Source organism: Orcinus orca, chromosome 8, assembly GCF_937001465.1.
Source record: "Orcinus orca chromosome 8, mOrcOrc1.1, whole genome shotgun sequence".
In the NCBI taxonomy this organism is placed as follows: domain Eukaryota; kingdom Metazoa; phylum Chordata; class Mammalia; order Artiodactyla; family Delphinidae; genus Orcinus; species Orcinus orca.
The window spans coordinates 83,581,559-83,602,628 of NC_064566.1; the positions used below are offsets into that span (position 1 = coordinate 83,581,559).

General features: G+C 37.6%; 1 protein-coding gene across 1 annotated transcript in view; it reads left to right on the plus strand.

Annotated features, from left to right (window-relative positions):
- The window catches only part of GUCY1A2 (guanylate cyclase 1 soluble subunit alpha 2), a 436,347-nt gene that overhangs the window by 17,515 nt on the left and 397,762 nt on the right, over positions 1–21,070 (plus strand). Inside the window, exon 2 of the mRNA XM_004284012.3 lies at positions 15,266–15,327. Coding sequence (XP_004284060.1) covers positions 15,266–15,327 — 62 coding nt within the window. The remainder of the gene's footprint in view (positions 1–15,265; positions 15,328–21,070) is intronic.

Here is a 21,070-nt window from a genome sequence, read left to right on the forward strand (position 1 = left end):
ATAATTTGATTTTTGAATATTGTGTTACAAATATTTGGTTTCTAACTTAAGGAATTTATTTGTTTTCAGAAAGGAAAGAATGCAGAGACCCTTACAAATTGTATTTTTATCATATATTTAGATATAAACCTGAGTTTACTTTAATAGCATGTTTGAAATCTATATGTTTATCTATCGATCTATCTATCTATTATTGATTATATAGGTCAGAAAAGAAATGACTCTGTCTGATTCTGAATTTAAAAATTTAATTCAGTAGAAATCTGGAGTAGGTATACTTACTCTCATTGTGTCTTTTTAAAAAAATTGCCACAGTAATGAAAATGTCTTTTGCCTCCTTAACAAAGAATCTGCCTCCAAAGGCATTTATTTTAAGCAGTGATAATGATGAGATGATTATGTTGTAATGGAACAGACTGAGGGAAAGAATAAATTTTAGCTACATATTACTGTAATTCCATTTGAAACTTCAGGCAGATATGAGGAAGTTTCTAGTGTGGTTGCTGGTGAAGAACGATTTATTGTTTCCTCCTGATATAAAGATCAATAAACACTTTGTAGACATGACATCATTTGCAAGCTATAAAGCCTCCCTTTTTTTTCCCCCCTCTTATGTTAACTCATTGCCATTATAAACACATTTCAAAGAAAACCAATCTTTCCTTTTGCTCTGAATTGTTCTTTCTCCAAAAGTGTGCTTGCAAAGTACAAACCTAACTTTCCTGCTGAAAGAGAATGGGTGAGCTTCTTCCACAGCTTGCAAGGGGCTAGCTGTGAGAATTGTGGTGTGTGCTGCCTGCTGGTTCTTTAAGCACTTAGGCAGTTGTCTCCTTATTCAGCTGCATTCTTGGGATGGGAGTGGGGGAGGATGGAGGAAATAAAATACTACTTTAAGTTGTAAATATAATTTTCCACCATTAACTTAGCATTCTTGACTACTGAGAAATATCTCAGTCTCAAATACATAGTTAACATAGATACCCAGTTATTTTGATTATAGCAATGGGATATATTAATCAATGGCATTAATGATGACTATAATGAAATGAACAATTCCGTTGGATATGTAGTTGGAAAAAGCATTTTACTACAAGTTACCCCAAGAGACATAAGTTTTCAAAGAATACACTTTCATTTTTCAAAGAATACACTTTCAAATACAGGTCAATTAAAATGTTACAGTTATAAAACTATAAAATGTGAATCTAAAATTAAGATCAGAACAACAATTTTTAGCCATTAGATAACGTATTCAGCCACTTTATGTGATCTATAAGTCAAATCAAGATATGACTGTCTAGAAACATCTTAAAAACCTAAAGTAACAAAGTTTATTATTTTGCTCTTCCAGAGTAACTAGTAGAAACAAAAGCAAAATCATATCAATGTCAAGCATATCACAGTTTCTGCCTTGGCATTTTATACTAGTGTAAACTCTGATATATTATGAATTAAGTTTGAGAAAAAATTGTAAAGTATTTGCTTTTGGTAGTCTTTATTCTCAGTCTCTCTCTCCCCCCCTCCCCATCTCTATCTCTATCTATCTCTATCTATCTCTATCTCTATCTCTTTCTCTATCTCTATCTCTTTCTCTCTTGATTCCTGTAGCAAAACCCCTTGCCACAAAAATCTGCTATGAGTCTCTCCCACCAGACAAATTGGACTATGTGCATTTTACATACCTTACATTAAATTATTAATTGAAAAGTACTTCTTTTTTTTTTTATTTTAAGCGCCTCTGCAGGAGTGAAAAGTAAGTTTTGGAGGGAGCCTTGAGGGGATGGATAGGATGGGGATAGCTCTCTTGGTGCTCCTAAAATCAAATTTGGTGTCTGGCTCCACAATGCTGTGACATATATTGACGACTATACGGAAATGTGTATGTCTGGGCACGTCTTACACAGTCATATGAAGATCTCTGTAGACACAGTAAATTATTTTTGGTCTGTATGAATGATGTAGATATATTGGTGGATAAAAACAAATAATAATAACATATAGAACCTTTGATTATGTGGCATATGTTGTTCTTATATTTTATAATGCCTAGAGATTACAGAGACTTGTTACTTAAATGAATAATTTATGGATTAATATGTATTATGCCAATTATGGATGCCCCTGCACTGAATTTGCCTAGGAAATTCCAATTAAGAGCCCTTATGCATGCAAGGAAATTAAAATGATTTTTTAAGACTGAAAAATAGTGAATGCTAGCTAATTATTACCTTGTTCCTAAGCATCATATCATTAAAACTCTCTGTGGTTTGGTGTGAATGTGTGTACATGATTTGTGTGGGTCAACATTTGATATTTGTATAGCTGAATGCCAGAGCAAGATACTTAAAACTCTTGTAGTATTCTAGAAAGAATTTGAGAAAAAAAATACTGTGCCAGAAACATTTCCCTTCTTCTGTAGGCAACTGTTTTTACATCATTTTACTCTCTGCCCCTTTTCCCCTAATCTTCTGTTAGGTAGGTAAGACAAACAAATGGCTAAGAAATACTACATAGATAAAAATTTGGTTCTAATGTGAGCAAGTTTAATGTTCTTTGCTGGAGGTCTTCTGCAATGACCTCTATATCAATTCACATTATTATAACCAATTTTGTAATAAATGGCTTATTTTGATTAGTTAGTTTTTAGTGTGAGCAGATTTGAAGAGAATTTTGAAAAACCAGGGGCTTTCACCAGATGCATTTTTTAACATCTAAAAACACGAAACATTAGTGACATCATTTTTTTTCTTCTTGATTTTCCCCACTTCAGGACTATGAGAGAATGATGTGCTAATCTATACTTTCCATACAGAAAAACCACAAGAAATAAGTGATATCTATTTAGAGCTTACAAAGCATGCTTTATAATACTCATTTCGTCACCCTAATTCACTCAGGAAATGTATGAAGTAAGGAGGTCCAATTTAAGGATGGGAAAACCAAAGCTCAGAGGGGAACAGTAACTTGCCTAAAGTCAAAAAGCTTGTAATCACCTATTTTAGTGCCTGGTTTTCCTGTTTCAGGTCCTAAGCTCTTTTCACCATGATGTGTCTTTCAACATGTCCATGAATTGTTCAATAAAGCAATTTAGCAATATACAATGTTGTTCACATAGATTCCCTATTTCCTATTTTGCTTTCCATATGTTTCGTACTTTGTGGCTTGTAAGTGGTGGCTGATAGCAATTTCCTGTTGGTTTTCTTGAACCTTACCTCCTGTCACCAATTGTTTAGTTCCTGACTGTGTTGTGAGTTCATATAATATAGACCTGTGTTAGAAATGACAAAGTGTTCTTTCTTCATCAGGGCTCTGTCTCTAGGCTGACCTAGTTTGCCTGTCCACTGTCATGTTTGTATGCTCCAGGCTCCCATGGGTGAGGCAGCTATGAACGGAGTCAGCCATCCTCACTGCCAACAGCTTAACTTATGCTGCAGAGTCTGGGAACAGCAAAGACATTGCTAGTCATATGATTTCCGAATATGAAGGAAGTCATGATTATCATAGAAATAGTTATGTTCGTAAGGGTATACATTTCTCTTCACAGATCATACATAATTATGCTGTAATTAAATAATTTACTAGAAGGAATGAGGAAGCAATATAATAGATATTATATAATGGAGTGATACCTAGGTTAAAAATGTGCTCAGGTAGGGCTTCCCTGGTGGCGCAGTGGTTGAGAGTCTGCCTGCCGATGCAGGGTACACGGGTTCGTGCCCTGGTCTGGGAAGATCCCACGTGCCGCAGAGCGGCTGGGCCCGTGAGCCATGGCCGCTGAGCCTGCGTGTCCGGAGCCTGTGCTCCGCAGCGGGAGAGGCCACAACAGTGAGAGGCCCGCGTACCGCAAAAAAAAAAAAAAAGAAAAAAAAAAAAAATGTGCTCAGGTAGAGTTAAATGAAAAAAATAAGACTTTTCATGTCATGCAGTATTAGTATTCTTTGACTTGCATGTTTTTTGCAGAAAGAAGTGTGATTATTCTATACCTCTAGCTTAGGAATGTAGTTCATCATAAACATTGATGACATGGCAGTCATTATCTGCCAAACATCTGCCTAGTAAGCAGATTTCATATCTGTTTGGATCATCAGATTATAGTCAGCACTAGATATGATTATATTTAGACCCTTGTTGAGTTTTATCTTCCAAGAGAGGTTGAAGCAGTAGAGCTGAACAGGACAATCCCTGGGTAGTATTTTGATGGTTTCGGCATATTTCAGTGTCTGAAACTTTTAAACTCCAAGGACTTGGGCTTGTCTGAGTCCTGAAATAATCAGACTCTTAGCCACTGACTGGATAAACAAAATGCCCATGGCACTTTGGTTGGCGTCTGAATGACAGTTTACTTTTTCAAAGTGAGCAATAACTGTGAAATGAAGCTTAGTACTCAAAGTCTGCATGGTCAGCACTTTTTTTACCTATTCAGGCTACATGAGGAGCCAAGTCATAACCAAAAGTTTGCTTTAATCCATGGAGAGCCAGAGCAAAATGAATTTCATGCCAAATTCTTTAATCCAGTTTAAGGGTCTATCTGGTTGTAGGGAAGGCCTTGACAATGAGACCTGATACTCCATATTCATTCATGAGACTCTCATTTTAGTTAAGATGGTTGAAGAATTTTCCTTACCTTAAGAATAATTTATCTCAATGTGATAGAGGACCAGTATGCCCTTGAACAGTATTAGAGGTAATGTTTCATAAACTATTCCCCCTTCTCTTTCCTATGGGTTGCCCTCTCTAATTTCACCCACTTTCTATTGCTCGGTAGCCTACTTTGTTTGGAGCTATACCATGGCTGGTATTTGAAGGTAATTACCAGTCACTCATTTACAAACTATTGTTTAAGCTGGTGCATTTAGGGTTAACAAAACATTTCCCTGTTTTATGAGTTAATTTTATAACTTAACTGTCAAAGAGAAATATCACTTCCCTCATTTCCAGGCTCTTGTTGGGAAACACCTCATTGTAACTTCTAGGTACTGGAAACAATAGGGAATTCTTTGGAAATGCTCAAGTGGAGGCTGCAAAGATATTTTAAAAGGCTAGAAGTTATTTCCTGACATGAAGGTCATTGCTAAACCTGACTTGAAATGGCACTAATTAGCTTGGCAGCATATAATTGGCATCTTTGGGCTATGAGGCATGCCTAGCAACAGTCCTAGGTGTTAGACATAGTCAGTTTAGTTCAATTTAATAATTTTTTGACTAGCTCCTCATCAACATATTTTTCATATAACACATATTTGTATACTACTTCATAGTTTTATTTCATTTGATGCTTACACCAACCCTGAGAAACAGTTATGCTAGGAATTCCCCTAATTTATAATATAGGTAATAGCGGTTCAGAAAAATAAATGCTGTATCCAGAATTATACAGTCTAGCTAAGACTTAATTATCCCTTTCAACTATAACCTTTTCTGCCTTGGTAAATATAGAACATTGTATTTCAGTTTAGAGGAGAAGATTAAAAACTTGGCTTTTGGAGGCAGTCAGATATAGATCAGACACTTAATAGACTTAGATACTTACTACCTAAGTGACTTTGGGCAAGTTTTTTTAACTTCTCTGGGTTCAATTTTCACATTTATAAAATTGGGGTAAGACTTTTTCCTCTCCTACAGGATTTTTGTGAGGATTAAATGAGTTGGGGCATGTAACTTGTTGGACCAATTGTTTGACACTTAGCACTCAACTTCTATTATAGCGTTGAATCCAGAAAGCTTACTCTTATTTCACTTTGTAGACTGAGTCAGCCTTGTGCCATCTGTGAGGTCCTGTTTGGTTTAAGGGTTTAGGACTGAAGTCATGTTTCTCCAAAGGTCTGCAATAAAGCAATATCAATTTTCCTGAGATGTCTAGAAGTGGTATCATCTTGTCTCATAGTCAGGATTTTTATTCAGACAGCCAAGTTGGCTAAGATGGTAACCAGGAAAGTATGTTTCTCCTGAAGTTTCCCTATTAAGAAGTTAATGATCCTACCAGAACTATGTAAATAACAACATTTATAAATTTGGGGAAAAAATTTTCAACATTGTTTTCATATCTATTACAGAAAAAATAAAGGGAAATAAGGGATTTCAGTTAGGTACATGGAATAACTTACTAATGGTCACCAAAGTGAGATAAATTACCAATGGAGGCAGCAGCTTGTGGAAGAAATAGCATAGGAGACCTAAGTTCTTGTCTAGTTGACATCTCTTTCCAGCATGTAGCTGAGGCAAAACACCTTAACCTCTCTGAATCTCAGCATTTTCATCTGTAAAATGTGGATAATTATATCTGAGACTTACAAGGTTGTTGTGAATATATAATGAGATGAAGGAAAAGAAAGTGATTCGTAAACTGTGAAGTGTTATACAAACTGAAGGTGGTGGTATTATTTTCTGGTGTTCGTTGAAAACAGAAATTCTTGGATTACTTAAATGTGCTCTTGCCTGAGGTGGAGAAGAACTAATAAATAGCCCTTTGAATCTGTTTCAGTTCAAAGAATATATGTTTTCAGATTAAATCAGTATTGATGGTGTTAGGTCTTGTCAAACTGAAATTCAATTGCTCTTTTGGAAGGGCATTAAAAAATAACAAAGGGGAAGATATTTGGAAAGCAAAGATATTTTGTATAGAAAGACTTAATTATCACATTGAGTATATGTTAAATATATTCAGTTTAAAATCAATAATTAAATGGTAATGAACACTGTGCTCTGCTAATTAGAACTTACTTTTTTTTTTTTCCACAGCAGACAACCGAGCATTGCTTTTGTGCGCTTCTTTCTAATTGTATTTCAAGTTCTTTCCAAAGCAAGGCCCTTGGATACCCCAGGTTCAATATGCCCCTGGGCCTGGTCCACTGCTGTCTTGTATTCATGTGTGGGTGTTCATTCGTTCACCAACATTAAATCCCAGGATAGGTGTGATAAAACAGGACTCCCTCCTCCATGGCCCAAGTCCTTTGCTGGTTTCAGAGGTGGACGGCGGTCTTTGCAGAAAACACACAGGAACTTTTTCTTGGAACTGAAGTGGGATAAAAAGTGCCTGCCTTGAACATCACCATTTTCCCTGACCCTTCCCCTCCAGTTTCTGAAGATACAGCAGAAAATAATCTTGCTTGAAGATACTGGGCAACAATTCCATAAAACAAAAACACATGCTTCCAATGCACTGTGCTTTCCGATATGCTGGGTTTAGTTCAGCTGCCGGATGAGCTGATTGATGCGTTCACCTCGATAGCCAGGTGAGCCCACTTCCTTGAGGAAGCCCACTCTATTCTTGGTAGCGTGACGGGCCACTCAGAGTTGGGAAGGGCGCAAGAACCCTGAGATCACCTGAAAATTCTTCCCTGGGAAGGCAATTTCGTGAATGAGGTCTTCCAAGCAAATGACACAAAACTTCCCCAGGTGCTCCTCAATCACTGTGTTGTCTGTCAAAGGGATGATTTTATTCTTGACCTTGGCTTGTCCACGTTTCAAGATGAGTTCCCGAACTGACTTCAAATTTGGAAATCCCCAGGTCACATAAGATTCCACTATATGAAGCGTTTTTATGGTTTGAGGAGTTACTTGCATAAAGACACCATTGAAAATCTTATTCAGGCTAAGTCTTGCAATGGTCCTCTGCACCAGTAAACTCACCCCATTAATCCTTTTTTTTGTTTGTTTTTTTGCGGTACGTGGGCCTCTCACTGTTGGGGCCGCTCCCGTTGCGGAGCACAGGCTCTGGACACGCAGGCTCAGCGGCCATGGCCCACGGGCCCAGCCTCTCTGCGGCATGTGGGATCTCCCCGGACCGGGGCACGAACCGGTGTCCCCTGCATCAGCAGGCGGACTCTCAACCACTGCGCCACCAGGGAAGCCCCCCATTAATCCTTTTGATGCATAAAACAAAGGCCAAGGAATGTTTATTTGGCACTTCCAAGCCGTGAGGTTTCACTTCTAGTCGTCTGAGTTGCACCCTGTCACGTAGTTGCCACCAGGAATCATGTAGGAACCATTCTAGTCGCTTAAACTTGATCTCTTTTCCTTTCCTCTGCTCCTTCCTTTGCAAAAGCACCTGCTTTGCCTAGGTGGCTTTCAGGGCTTGATAAGCCTTCCTCTTTTTCAGGAGAGTTTTTGGAACCAAAGGGATCTTTTTTCTTGGCTCTTCCTCCACCATCTTTCCAACTCTAGAACTTACTTCTAATAAGGCCAAGGTTATCAGTTTGAATCCCATTGTGGGTCAATTAGCATAATATCAGCCTTCACCCTAAGCTTTCATGAGGTCACTCAAATGTGTACCTATGTTCACAAGGAGAATAAAAGTGGAGATTGGACGAAATCATGCAGATTTTCAACCAGTATGTATAGAACTATATATTATAATGTATCTCCAACTTTTATTTTTTTCTTTTAGCATACTTACCATTTTTGCTTTTTTTTTTAAAGGTGTAATACTCTTTTTTTAAATTTATTTATTTATTTTTGGCTGTGTTGGGTCTTTGTTTCTGTGCGAGGGCTTTCTCTAGTTGTGGCAAGCGAGGGCCACTCTTCATCGTGGTGCGCGGGCTTCTCACTGTCGTGGTCTCTCCCGTTGTGGAGCACAGGCTCCAGACGCGCAGGCTCAGCAGTTGTGGGTTACGGTCTTAGCTGCTCCGCGGCATGTGGGATCCTCCCAGACCAGGGCTCGAACCCGTGTCCCCTGCATTGGCAGGCAGATTCCCAACCACTGCGCCACCAGGGGAGCCCCATTTTTGCTTTTTGTAGTTAATTATCTGGACTACCAATTTTGTTTAGGAAATTACTGGTGTAGTTCACAGATGATATTCCAAGTTTCCTGAAAGGTGGCTTAATCTCTGGTACATTCTGACCCTCTGTTTACAAGTGCTAACTTTGCAATGCTTTACTTCAAATGACCCTGAGAACTATGAACTTCTTATATGTGTTTTTTAGATGGGAAAATGGAGGCATTTTTTTCCCCAAGGTATTTTACTCCCAGGTGAAGAGATTTTGGCTAATTTTATAAAAAGGTCAGTAGCACAGCTGGGCTTGAAATACAGAGGTCCTGACTCAAAGTTCTATATTTAATTTGCGGTGTTTTTTCCTTTTTGGCTTATATATAGTAAGTTTAGTCAAAGGCTGGGAAAATTCATATTATGCCTGGATCTTTCGCAAGACTGACAATTACTACAATTACATGTCTTTCAGAAGTACCTATGCTGGTTATTTGACGTGACTTATTATTTTGACTAGTTTTGTTAAAAATACCAATCATATAATTTGATCCATTGGTGTCTACAGGCCTACCCATAAAGATAGGGTATCTAACATTATAATTTTGATCACTTTAAGTGAAGAAATTTGGCATATCATATCCTTATAAGCAAAATGCTCTTATGTTATGAAGAAAGTAGAGATCTTTGGATTGTGATTTGGAGGATGATGAAAAGGTTCCTTGCTCCCTAATTTATCTCTCACTGACCCTCCTATTTACCAAAATTCTACCTTTAGTGGTTCAGACCATCTTATATGAAGTAGGAAAGCCCATTTATACCATCATTTACCTTAGTAAGGATTGAGGATCAAGTTTTTTAAGTAGGATTCCTCCTGAGTACCATCTGGGGTCAGGGTACTAAGAGGATTTCAAATTTTGATGAAGGAAGGAAAGAGAATATGCAATGATGATTTTTGGAGACCTATTCTGGGAGTTTAGATGATGGTGGTGGGGATTTGTCCTATCAGAATGCAGTGTAACTAAACTGGACACTCAGAGGGTAGGGAAGAGGGTGAGAGAAAGCTAAGGATGGGAAAGTGAAAGTGTATCTAAGACAAGATATTCATGATTTTTGCTTATGGTCTTGTTTGTGTACATATGTTTAAAGAACATTAAGTGTGTTGTCAAGAAGCAAACAATTAATTTGAAACCATGTGATTCTTCATTTTTATGTTGATGTTAAAAAAATGCTTTCTTATTATGGAAGTTTCCTAGGGGAAAAAATGCTCTTTTTGTAAAGGAGGGCTTCTAATCTCTCTAACTTTGATTCTTTTTTAGTCAAATGGTGATAATATCAATCTAACTATGTCATTGGATTGGTGCAAAGATCGATTGGGATAATATGCATTAAAAACATGAAATGTAAAGTGCTGAACCAAATACAGGGTGTTAAAAATTATGTGCAGTACAGGTTGGAGATTAAGTGCTTGGATTCTGGAACGGACTACCTGAGTTTCAACCCTGGCTTTGTCTCTTTTTACCTGTTGACATAGGACAACTTAAACTTTCTGTGTCTCAGTTTTCTAATCTGTAAAATAATAACCTATCTCATAATGTTAATGTGAAGATCAAAGGAGTTAATATATGTAATGGGCTTAAAGCAGTGCTTTGCATAGATTAAATGCAACAATCGTATTAATTGTTGCATTGTTATGTATGTGTTAGTACAAAATTGAATACTGACATAAGTGCATGGGAGTGAATTACTTGGAAATGCTTCAAGCAATATAGTTCTCTGTTTACCTAACAAATCATATTTAACTATGAGCTATTAGTGGAACTGTGTTGATTTAGCAGTTATGTGTGAACATCTTTCAGAAGCTTTCTTCTTTTGATATTTGAGTAAAGAAACTACTCTCATTAATGCTGACTTATTCAGGTAACTTTTATAGAGTATTGGTCTTGATCATCATGTTTATATCTTACATGAAAGGTTTTTAACCCTGACTAACATTAGAAGCAAATGGGTCTGCCAGTTGTATTGGAAAGTTTGAGGGTGGCACTCAGGCATTGGTATTTTTTAAAAGCTCCCCAGGGGATTTTAATTGTAAGCAGAGTTGAAAATCACTGGCCTAGAGCAATAGTAATTAATTATATATCCATATCATTTAGTTTCTGACACTGAAATATATTTTTTTCATACTTAAATAAATAAAATGACATGGCTATTTATGGATGTTTCTTTAAAGGCAGACCTATTGTTTCCATTAATTCTGTAGCTTGTGGTTTTGTGTTACAAAGCAGAAATGAGAAGTTTATTTTAAAATTATCTGTGGAGTTTTGTTTGTTTGTTTTTGGCATGATGAAGGCTGTATATATTTTAAAAATATATAGGATCACAGAATAGTAAAGGTGAGAGGGACCCTCAAAGCATCTAGTAGAAATATTGCACACTTTGAAGCCAGTCCTGGCTTGCAGTGACTGATTCACTTACGAGCTATATGATCTTGGGCTACTTACTTAATCAGTCTGAGCCACAACTTCATCTCTGTAGAATTGAGATGTATGTGTACTTTGTACGATGACAACTGCATTTCATGTGATACACACACACACACACACACACACACACACACACACACACACACACATCTTGACTCCCTGACTCCTGCCTGATCCCCATACCATCTGGTGCAGATATCTAGAGCAGAGACTGTGTGGGAGCCTCTGCAGGGCTGTCTGAGCTTGAAGGGCCAGTTGCTGAGAGCTGCTTCCTCCCACTACTCAGGGATCGTTTCTCTGGCTCTTTTTGGATTATTTCATGGCTGGCTGTTTGGATCCCATGACTTTTCATGAGCATAACATTTAGTCTGTGGGGGTCAGTCACTGCTAAGTAGAGTGAAGCTGTTAATGAGACTAGAGATGAAGACGGCTTCTTGTTGCCACATGATGGAAGCTTTGGGTACTTCCTCTTTGAGCCCTAGACAATACATGTGCAGGACACAGATGGCTGCTTTCTCTTTCCAGCTGTCTTCCTGTCCATTGCTTCTTTGTGTTGAGTAGAGACAGTAGGAAGCTACTATCTCTATCTTAGTTTGGGGGAAGGAGAGAAAAAATTACAGACTTCTTTGATTTTCTTTTGTATGATAGGGACAGTGGATTTTGTCTCCTTCCCAACCCTTGTCTTTCAGATCCTGTAGCATATGGCTATAAACATATTACATCATCCAGCTCACCTGTTGCACATTCTTTATGTCATAAGAAGGAGGTTCACGGGTTGTTTCTAATTAGTTATAAAGTATAATGCTTGAGGTATTCATCTTAGCTATGGTGCATCAATGTCCTTCCCACTTATAGGCCTGGATTTAGGTCTATTCTCAATCTTCTGAGATTTCTGCTTTTGTCACCATCTCTCTGGACTGATCTGAAGGTTTCATTGGAAATATTTATAAATTCAGCTACCATTTTCCTATTTTCCCCTCAGCTGGAATAGGCACCATCTTCTCACTATTAGTATTAGTGGTAAGTCTATTGATTTTTTTAGCTGATGAGGATCTTGAAACATTACACTTGTGGGGTGGGTGTTCTAACATAAACTTTGTACTCCACTAGATTTTGAGACTCTTGAGGGTAGGAACCCAGTGAACATAGTCATAACTATCATTTATTATGCACCTACTATGTACTAGTGACTTCGGTTTAATTATTTCAATTAATTCCCATAAAAATAATGTACACATAAGGAATCATTTCAGATAGCTTAAGTAAACTGCCCAAGGTCTTCTAGTTCGTGAGTAAGAGTTGGATTTTGAACTCAGTTTGATCTTAAATCCTCTTTTCTAAATCATCTTTCCAAACTCCTTCTTAAAGAAAGGATAGATACAGATAAGAGGGATGGGATTTTGGTCTGTTGAAGGTTGGATGGAACTGGTATGGAGTTTCATTCTTAAAGAAAAGGAGAGAAGATCTGCAGATCTTCAGAGCCCTTGCTTTTCCCACTAATCTACACTGACTTGCATCACTGGCGTACATTGACATTTAGTAAATGGACCCTACAACCCTCAAGGCAGAAGTCACCCCTTCAGAAGGCTTTGGCCCATGTGCAGGTCTTCACTTTGTGCTTTTTATTCATGCCAGAGAGGCTCAGATTATGTGAAGATGTCTCAGAATCAGGCAAACTTCGAAGAAGATTGGAGTGAATCCGTGGTAATAGTCCATGGTGAGGAGTCAGGTCTGTATTGAAGTCAGCCTTGGCTTTCTGAAGATCAGGGGATACTCTGCAGTCAGCCTCTATGCTTACAGTTCAGACCACCAGAATGTGCCCACTGGATTTGGCAAGCAGTAGGAAGTATATAAATCTTTATGAAGTTGAAGCTTTGTTGAATATGCCCAGAGAACATTTTCCATTTAATGTATTTGGAAACTATAAATATAATTCCCGCTGGGGAGTAAAAGTAATTGCTTCAGAAAAGAAAAAAGTCAGTTCTTTAAATGGCTTAACTCCTTTCACAAACATTTGCTTTTTTTAATGACTGGGAAATTCCTGGTACAGGAAAATAAAATGTCCTTTGGTACAAAGGAGGTCATTCTGGTCTTAACTGACCCTGTGCACTCTAGTTCCTGTTTTCTGTTCCATATTTTGTCACCAGAGGTTATTGGAAGGATAATTCCTCTGTGGATTTTCACTGCTTTTAGGGCATGTTGCCAAAGAGAAAGTTATCTTGGCTCAGAAACTGCCAAAGCAGTTCAGAAGGCTCAGATCCCAGGGGTACTGAGCCAGTGACTGATAATGACTTGATTTAGGTTGGCCATGGGTTGGATTTTTAAAGCACACTTTTTATATGTGCTAGGTTTGCTGTGTCTGCTTCACCCTCTTCAGATTTTTCAACAGACTCATTGCTTCTTGAGTCAGGAATGATTTTCCTTTCCTAGGCATGCTATTCTACTTTGATTCTATTCTTATGAACAGAAACATCTGTACCAGTTTGAGGCCTCATGTTCCTCTTTTTAACCTAGTATAAAGGAAAAACAGCTGTTGAAAGAAGTTGCCCTGTATCTCTTTCTTTGAACACTGGAGGCTGATTTCTCCTAAAATTAATTTCTGAAATGGCTTGGCTAAAGTGAAGAATATATCTGAGCTCTTAGATTTGCTCAGTGAAGATGTTCTCCTAAATGGTAGTGTAGAATAGTTCTCAGTGGATGCCCTTGATTTAATTGAAGCTCAGTTTCCTCAAGCTTTAAAATAGCCATTTCCAACCAAGGAGGATGTTGAAAGTATTAGGTAGGGAGATTTTTACATCTATCCTGGACATTTTTCATAGAGAGGTAAACATGGAAGAGGTTCAAGTGAACCCTGACAACAATCTCTGTAGTCTCCTTTAAATTACATATCTTTAAGACAATCTCTTTGAAGGATTAGGGATGGGAAATAAATGATATTTATTAACTGCTTCTTAGGCAGCAGCATTGTGCTAGATACTTTCTGCAGATTACCTTTTTAGATTTATATAGGTTTGTGTGGTTAATTAGTGACAGCCCACAAGATTACCAAACTACCATGCTGCTCTCACATCTTGAAGGGTCTGTGTCAGAGTCATTATAACCCCCCAAAATTCATCCATGGCTATAATAGATCAATGTTTTGATAAGCTTTTTTTTTCTTGCTTGATTAGAAGTTTTTATTATTTAAAAAATTCAGGGCTTCCTTGGTGGCGCAGTGGTTGAGAGTCCGCCTGCTGATGCAGGAGACACGGGTTCGTGCCCCGGTCCGGGAAGATCCCACATGCCGCGGAGCGGCTGGGCCCGTGAGCCATGGCCGCTGAGCCTGCGCATGCAGAGCCTGTGCTCCGCAACGGGAGAGGCCACAACAGTGAGAGGCCTATGTACCTCAAAAAAAAAAAAAAAAAATTCACACCCTTGCCACTGAGAATTTGGTTCTTATTATAATTTGTTAATAAAATCTGTGTTTTAAGATCTTTGAGTCACTTTCATGCCTCCCTAGGTCTGAGACTCCAAGATGAGGCTCTGTTGCATAAATAAGTCTAGAATAATTCTTGCTCTGGGATTAAGAAACTCTGTCTTTAGCTGTCATGGGGAGGAGAGGATTATAAAATTCAGTCATGAGCTGCTTAGGTATTTTCTGCAGATCCCATTTCTTGCCCCAAACACTGTGGCCCCTCTGGGACACTCTAGAACCCTTGCTTGAAATCTCTTGAGGAGGTCAGGCTTGACCTGGGCATTACTCATCTTGTTTAGTACACCCCTCTCCACTGCCCGCAATGTCTAGGTTTATTGTAGGCAGCCAATGAGTATTTTGTTGAACTTAATAGCTAGTACAAAAGCATTGGGGAAAATATGGCTAGGAAATGCTATCATATTTGAAATTGGGAAATTCTGGGTAATTGCTGAGTGCCTCATATTATTAGTTCTTGTGGGGAAAATACATGGCAGAATTCATGATGGGTTTATATTGTAAAACGAAAACTCTTATGAGATGAATCAGATGCTACATATCTGCTTATGATACTCAGAATGGGAATGACACTGATTTGCTGATAATGTATTATTATTATTATTCTGTAGCCCCAGATGATACAGCAAACTCTCAAGAGGACATTGCAGTATTATGAGCACCAATTTACTGGGTAAGTAAAAATGGATTTTGGCTATTATTGGGGACAAATTAAAGATAATTACTACATAGAGAACAGACCTGTGGTTGCCAAGTGGGGGGGGGAAGGGTTGGGGGAGGGGTGGAGTGGGAGGTTGGGGTTAACAGATGTAAGCTATTATATATAGAATGGATAAACAGCAAGGTCCTACTGTATAGCACAGGGAACTGTAGTCAATATCCTATGATAAACCATAATGGAAAAGAATATATATAAAAAGAATGTAGATATGTATAACTGAATCACTTTGCTGTACAACAAAAGTTAACACAACATTGTAAATCAACTATACTCCAATTTAAAAAAAAGAGTTACTCAAACATAGCTGTTGAACACGTGGGCAACCAAGTCAACCTTATTGCATAATGATTATGATCTCAGTGTGAAGTGAGAGCTCATAGGAGCCCCATGGAGTGATTTCCTTTAGTTTATTTGTGTTGAATCCTTTTAAGTAAAATCCCTTTTGCTAGTGCTTTCCTTTTTCTTCCTTCTTGGGCTCTTACCCTCTCATTCTCATCCACTGAATCTCATATTTTGCCTTAGTAATATCATAAGGTTTATTAGTACCAACCAAGAGGCTTTAAATGGGATTTTAGGATCCTTCAGTAAAGTTTAATCAAATTCACTACAAGCTTAACACAGTTCAGTGAGAAGTGTTTGTTTAGTTAGAGTCACATGCTACATATTTCCTTTATTTATTCCCCATTTCCTGAAATGGTTGTGGTATGATGTAAAGTAAGAAGATTTGAGGTCAAAAGACAGGAATTCAAGGCCTCACAAGGACATAGAACTTTAAAGTAACTTTATCTCTTTTAAAGGGTGATGATGATGGTAACAACTAAATCAAGGATTATATGTCATTATTAAATGAGGTAATTTTAATGGAAGTATTTTGTAAACAGGAAGCTCCAAATAAGTGTAAAGTATATCCTTGATTGGGTATGGCAGAAAGCAGTTGGCGAATACAGAAGCCTAAATTCACTTTCAGATGCAGTCTAGCTATTTAAATTAAATGTACAATATACTACAGCTATTTATCTTTGTAGAAGTTTAAGAACTTATGAGGAGTCAAGTTTCAAACCCTGGTACCTCTTGAAATGCTATGGGGAATCATTTAACATTTATGGGTAATAGTCATTACCATGGAGATCAAGAACATATTTTTGGCTATTAGGATATAGTGTGAATTTTTTTTTTTTTAATAAAACAAAAGGGAGGAAAACTTAGTGGAAAAATAATCTTAGTACCAAGTAGAATGCCATATACTTTAAGTGCTTGATGACTATGTTAACTGTCATTTCAAAGGGAATTGCCCTGAAACTTGGTCATATCAATCCTCAAGAGTACAGTACTAGAAAAAACATATTATTTAAACTCATGAGATGGTTTTTAATTTGAGGGTATTTGTAGTTTTAAATGGTTTATTTTAAGGGAGATAAATAATGTCAAGTTAATCTCTTCCTACGTACTCTAAAATAAAACTTAATCACTCTCATTGGATTTGCTGCTTTCAAGTATGGTGTTTGGATTAAACTAGTCAATGTATTTAGAACAATTCCTGGTATGTGGTAAGCACTACATGCTTGTTTACCCATATTTATTATCATCATTATTTTTAAGATTTTAATGACAATACCAGTAATGAAATGCAAATTATTTCTGGAATTATGAGTGCCCTCTCCGTTTTGAAATCAAATAATGACTGATGAAATAGTCTTATTTGTGAACTAAATTATGTCTTCATGGCAAGTCAGAGTGGGAATCTTATAAATATGATCAAACTAGATAACTAAACTGTATTACTATAATCAGCAGAAAATTGTTTTTTCCATTAGTAGGATGGAGTTCTCTTTCATCTAAATAACTGCCTCAACTCTCCTCTCAATCTCTGTAGACATAGCCTGTGGTATTTCTTTGTTCATTGCCTAAATGGTCTTTCCCTAGTTCTGTTTATTGCAGACACTATTTAAAGAACAGACAGGGTATAGGACTTTCATATAAAGAGGTACCTTAATGTCCTACTGGTTCTAAGACCTAGTAGCATATTTTTGCTTGGGTGTTGGCTACCTTCTGAGGATTTGAAGTGCCTTTGCTCACTGTCTTTTTCTGTGCTCATGCTGATGAAGATAAACAGGGCCATGGTTTCCCTGTCCAGTGTCCTCTTTGCCTTTTTAGAGTCCATCTTTCTGCTCTCAATTTCTTTTTTCAATACTGAAAAAGGAGAGCATCTATGATCGCTAACACTTGGATTAAAATGTATTCACTCATATGTGTTGTTCCTCTTAAGAAAACACAATTTTATCTCTAACTGTGAAAAGGAATGTGTTTCTTACAGTTAAAGGGATTTCAGGCAATTGCAAGCAAGTGCTGGAAAGTTTATTTTACATGTTTCTGGGGAGGTGAGGGTGGGAAAGAGGTGCTTTTCCTAATCCCTGAAATTGGGCTTTGCCTAAAGCTTGTCTTGAAATAATTCAGCTTTTAGGTGTCTAGGGTTGGATGATGAATCAGAATGGGTAACAGAGAGTAGGAGCTAGCCTTTTTCTTTTTAATTTCATAATTCAGCCTCCAACCGCTAACCTTCCCATCTTCCCTTTCCTCTGTTTTGATACTCTGCCTTTGGATCTGCATTATTTATCAGAGCTCCAGGATTGTATAGTCTTGCGCCTTAATGAATTTTTATACCAGTGGCCCATAGAAACTCTCTGAGGCTTTTTTTAGTCTCCAAGACCTAGACTTGAATGAAGTGAGCAGCTGTTCAAAGGATCAGACAGATGGAGGATTGGGAGAGGGTAGCCGATGGAGCCTCTTGTTAGGAAGTAAGATAGCCTCTCTGTACTTCAGCAACTTTATCTTTAAACATTTATTCTGTTCCTTAACTTATCCATTCACTTGTCCATTTATTTATTCATAGAGATCATTCAAGCTGGGAAAATAAGTGCTTAAATAATTTATTCATGCGGTATGATAAATCTTCATCTCTTCATCTCCACTGTCACCATGGTCTCTCAGATAGAGATTCCAATCTAGTTTTCTGGCTTCTACTCCTGTAGTTTCTGATCATGTATGTCTGGGTGGGGCTCAAGAATTGGCATTTCTAAGGAGTTCCCAGATACTGCTGATTCTACTGGTCCAGGGATCATGCTTTGAAATCCCTGTTTAAAACCATATAATAACTTACTGTAATAGAATAAAAGCTGAGCTATTCCTGTGATCTGGCCTCTGCTTACCTCTCTGATTTCATCCTCTTCCACTCCCCACTTTTCACTCCACTCCAGCCACTCCAGCCTTCTGTTGGTTTCTCAACTATACCAAAGCTTGCTTAGCCTCAAGGCTTTTGCACATACTATTTCATATACCTGGAATGCTCTGTTCCCAGATGTTTGCATGGATTATTCTTTTATAGAGTTAAGTTTTTGTTTAAATGTCATATCCTCAGGAAGGTATGACACCCACCTAAAGTAATCTTCAATCCCCTACCTCAATCTCCAAACACAGTGATTTTCTGCTACATTAGTCTCTATTATCTCTCTTCATAGTACTTATCATTAGCTTATATTATCTTGTTTATTTTCTTATTTGGTTATTTATCTTATTTACTCTTACATTATTGTGTCTTTGTAAATGCTTGGTACATAGGAGGAACTAACAGTTTTTTGGGGGGAGGGAGGAGTGTGAATAAATTAATACATTGTACCCTAGAGGTATGTACACAGAGGTATGTATATAGTGGATAAAAGAATAAATTATGCTTCGGAAGGGGGTGTAAAATGAGTAATCCCTAGGGTCCATTATAGTTCTAAAATCTATAGTTCTAGTATCCAAAATCCTTCTTTTTATGGCATAAATTATACTCATTTATTTGCATAGTTTTCCATTTATGCTTAATGTTCTGCTACAATGTGTCAGATTGACTTTGTGGTAAATTTTGATTGCTGTGTAAACTCTGCATATGCAGTCTTCTTCCCTCAATCTAAAATGAGAAAAGAGGGCCCTGACTGTTCATCTTTATGTTAGCCTTTCTTTAACTCAAGCTTCTAGGGAATGGACTAGCTTTTGGGGCAGTGTGGGGTGGGAAGAATAGTGAGAAGCAAAAGTGATAAGTAGGAGACAGGCAGTGTTTACCTTAGGAATCAAAAGGAACTCAGGATTGAGGAAAATCTGGTTTATGGTGACAATTTTTTCTGATGTCATTCTTGTCATTATCTTGTGCCCTTCTCTCTGTGCAGCTTAATTGTGTAGTATAGAGCAATGGACTGCGAAAATGTGCTTGGAAGTAGACATACCAGATTTACTAGATTTAAAGTCAGGTTGTGCCTTTGAATGATCATGGGCAGATTACTTAACCTCCCTGAGTCTCAGTTTTCTCATTTTTAAACATGGGAATAATAGCACGGTAGGGGTGATATTTAAATGAAATATTAATGATAATAATGTGGTAAGTCATATAATCAGCTTGGTATACATAGGTAATCAGTATGTTTGTTGAATTATAATTACCACTATTGTATCTGACTCTTTTGCACCTTAATTTTTGTTGATTGTCTTTCCCATTCTCCTCTTGCTGTATCCTTTACCTGTCCTCCTTGAGCCTTTAAAACTCTGCAGTCGGGCTTCCCTGGTGGCGCAGTGGTTGAGAGTCCGCCTGCCGATGCAGGGGACACGGGTTCATGCCCCGGTCTGGGAAGATCCCACATGCCGCGGAGCGGCTGGGCCCATGAGCCATGGCCGCTGAGCCTGCGCGTCCAGAGCCTGTGCTCCGCAACGGGAGAGGCCACAACAGTGAGAGGCCTGTGTACCGCAAAAAAAAAAAAAGAAAAGAAAAGAAAAAGAAAAAACTCTGCAATCATTTGTTTAGCATCAGGAGTTAAATATGCCCAGTTCATGTTCCAGCTACAGCTTTCTTCTTACAGAGAATTTGGATTTTTTAAAATCTAAATTTCTTCCTCCAGAGTGCCTAATCTAACTGCTCTCACTCATGTTTATACTACACCACTCCTACTGGTCTTTAGCTCACAAAAACAGATTGCTATGGTAGGGAAGACAAAGCAGAGATTTCTTTAAAACGATGATTAGAAAATAACATGATCATCTTTCTGAGATGTAATTTTAATTCATTATATATTTTAAACATCAAAGTATAAAAAAATATGTATTCAGTATCATGCCATTCATTTTATACTTTTTGCCAGAATGAGCATCATTGTGCTAATATCGCAGGTAGGACTGCTGCCAAACTCATATTGGTCTGGGACACCATTTCCTATAGTCATCTAAAGGTATATTATTACTCCATTTATCACTGTGAGCTCTATGTTTGTTTTATACAGCCAACCTCTGTTCTCTTTTTATTTTGACAGTTGAATAAGGATTAAGCTAGAATAATTTCAATAGAACGTTAGAAGTGAAATTAGGAGTGTGTTAACCCTGCTTATTCTGGGAAACAAGCTTCAGTGATATTACTTATGCTGTCGTGGTCAGATTTTGTGGCTGTAAATTATTTTATCTAAAAAGTGATGTAGCTTTTTTTGGATATATTTACATATAATATCTATCTTACTGAATAAAAACAAGTTAGATAAAATCTCATAGCTATTGATTGCTCTCTGTTTTTGAGGTAATATACTGGGCACTTCATATCTGTTATTTTATTTAATACTAACAATCTATTTCATAGGATCACTGTATTAAGCTAATTTTTACAGATGAGGAGATTGAG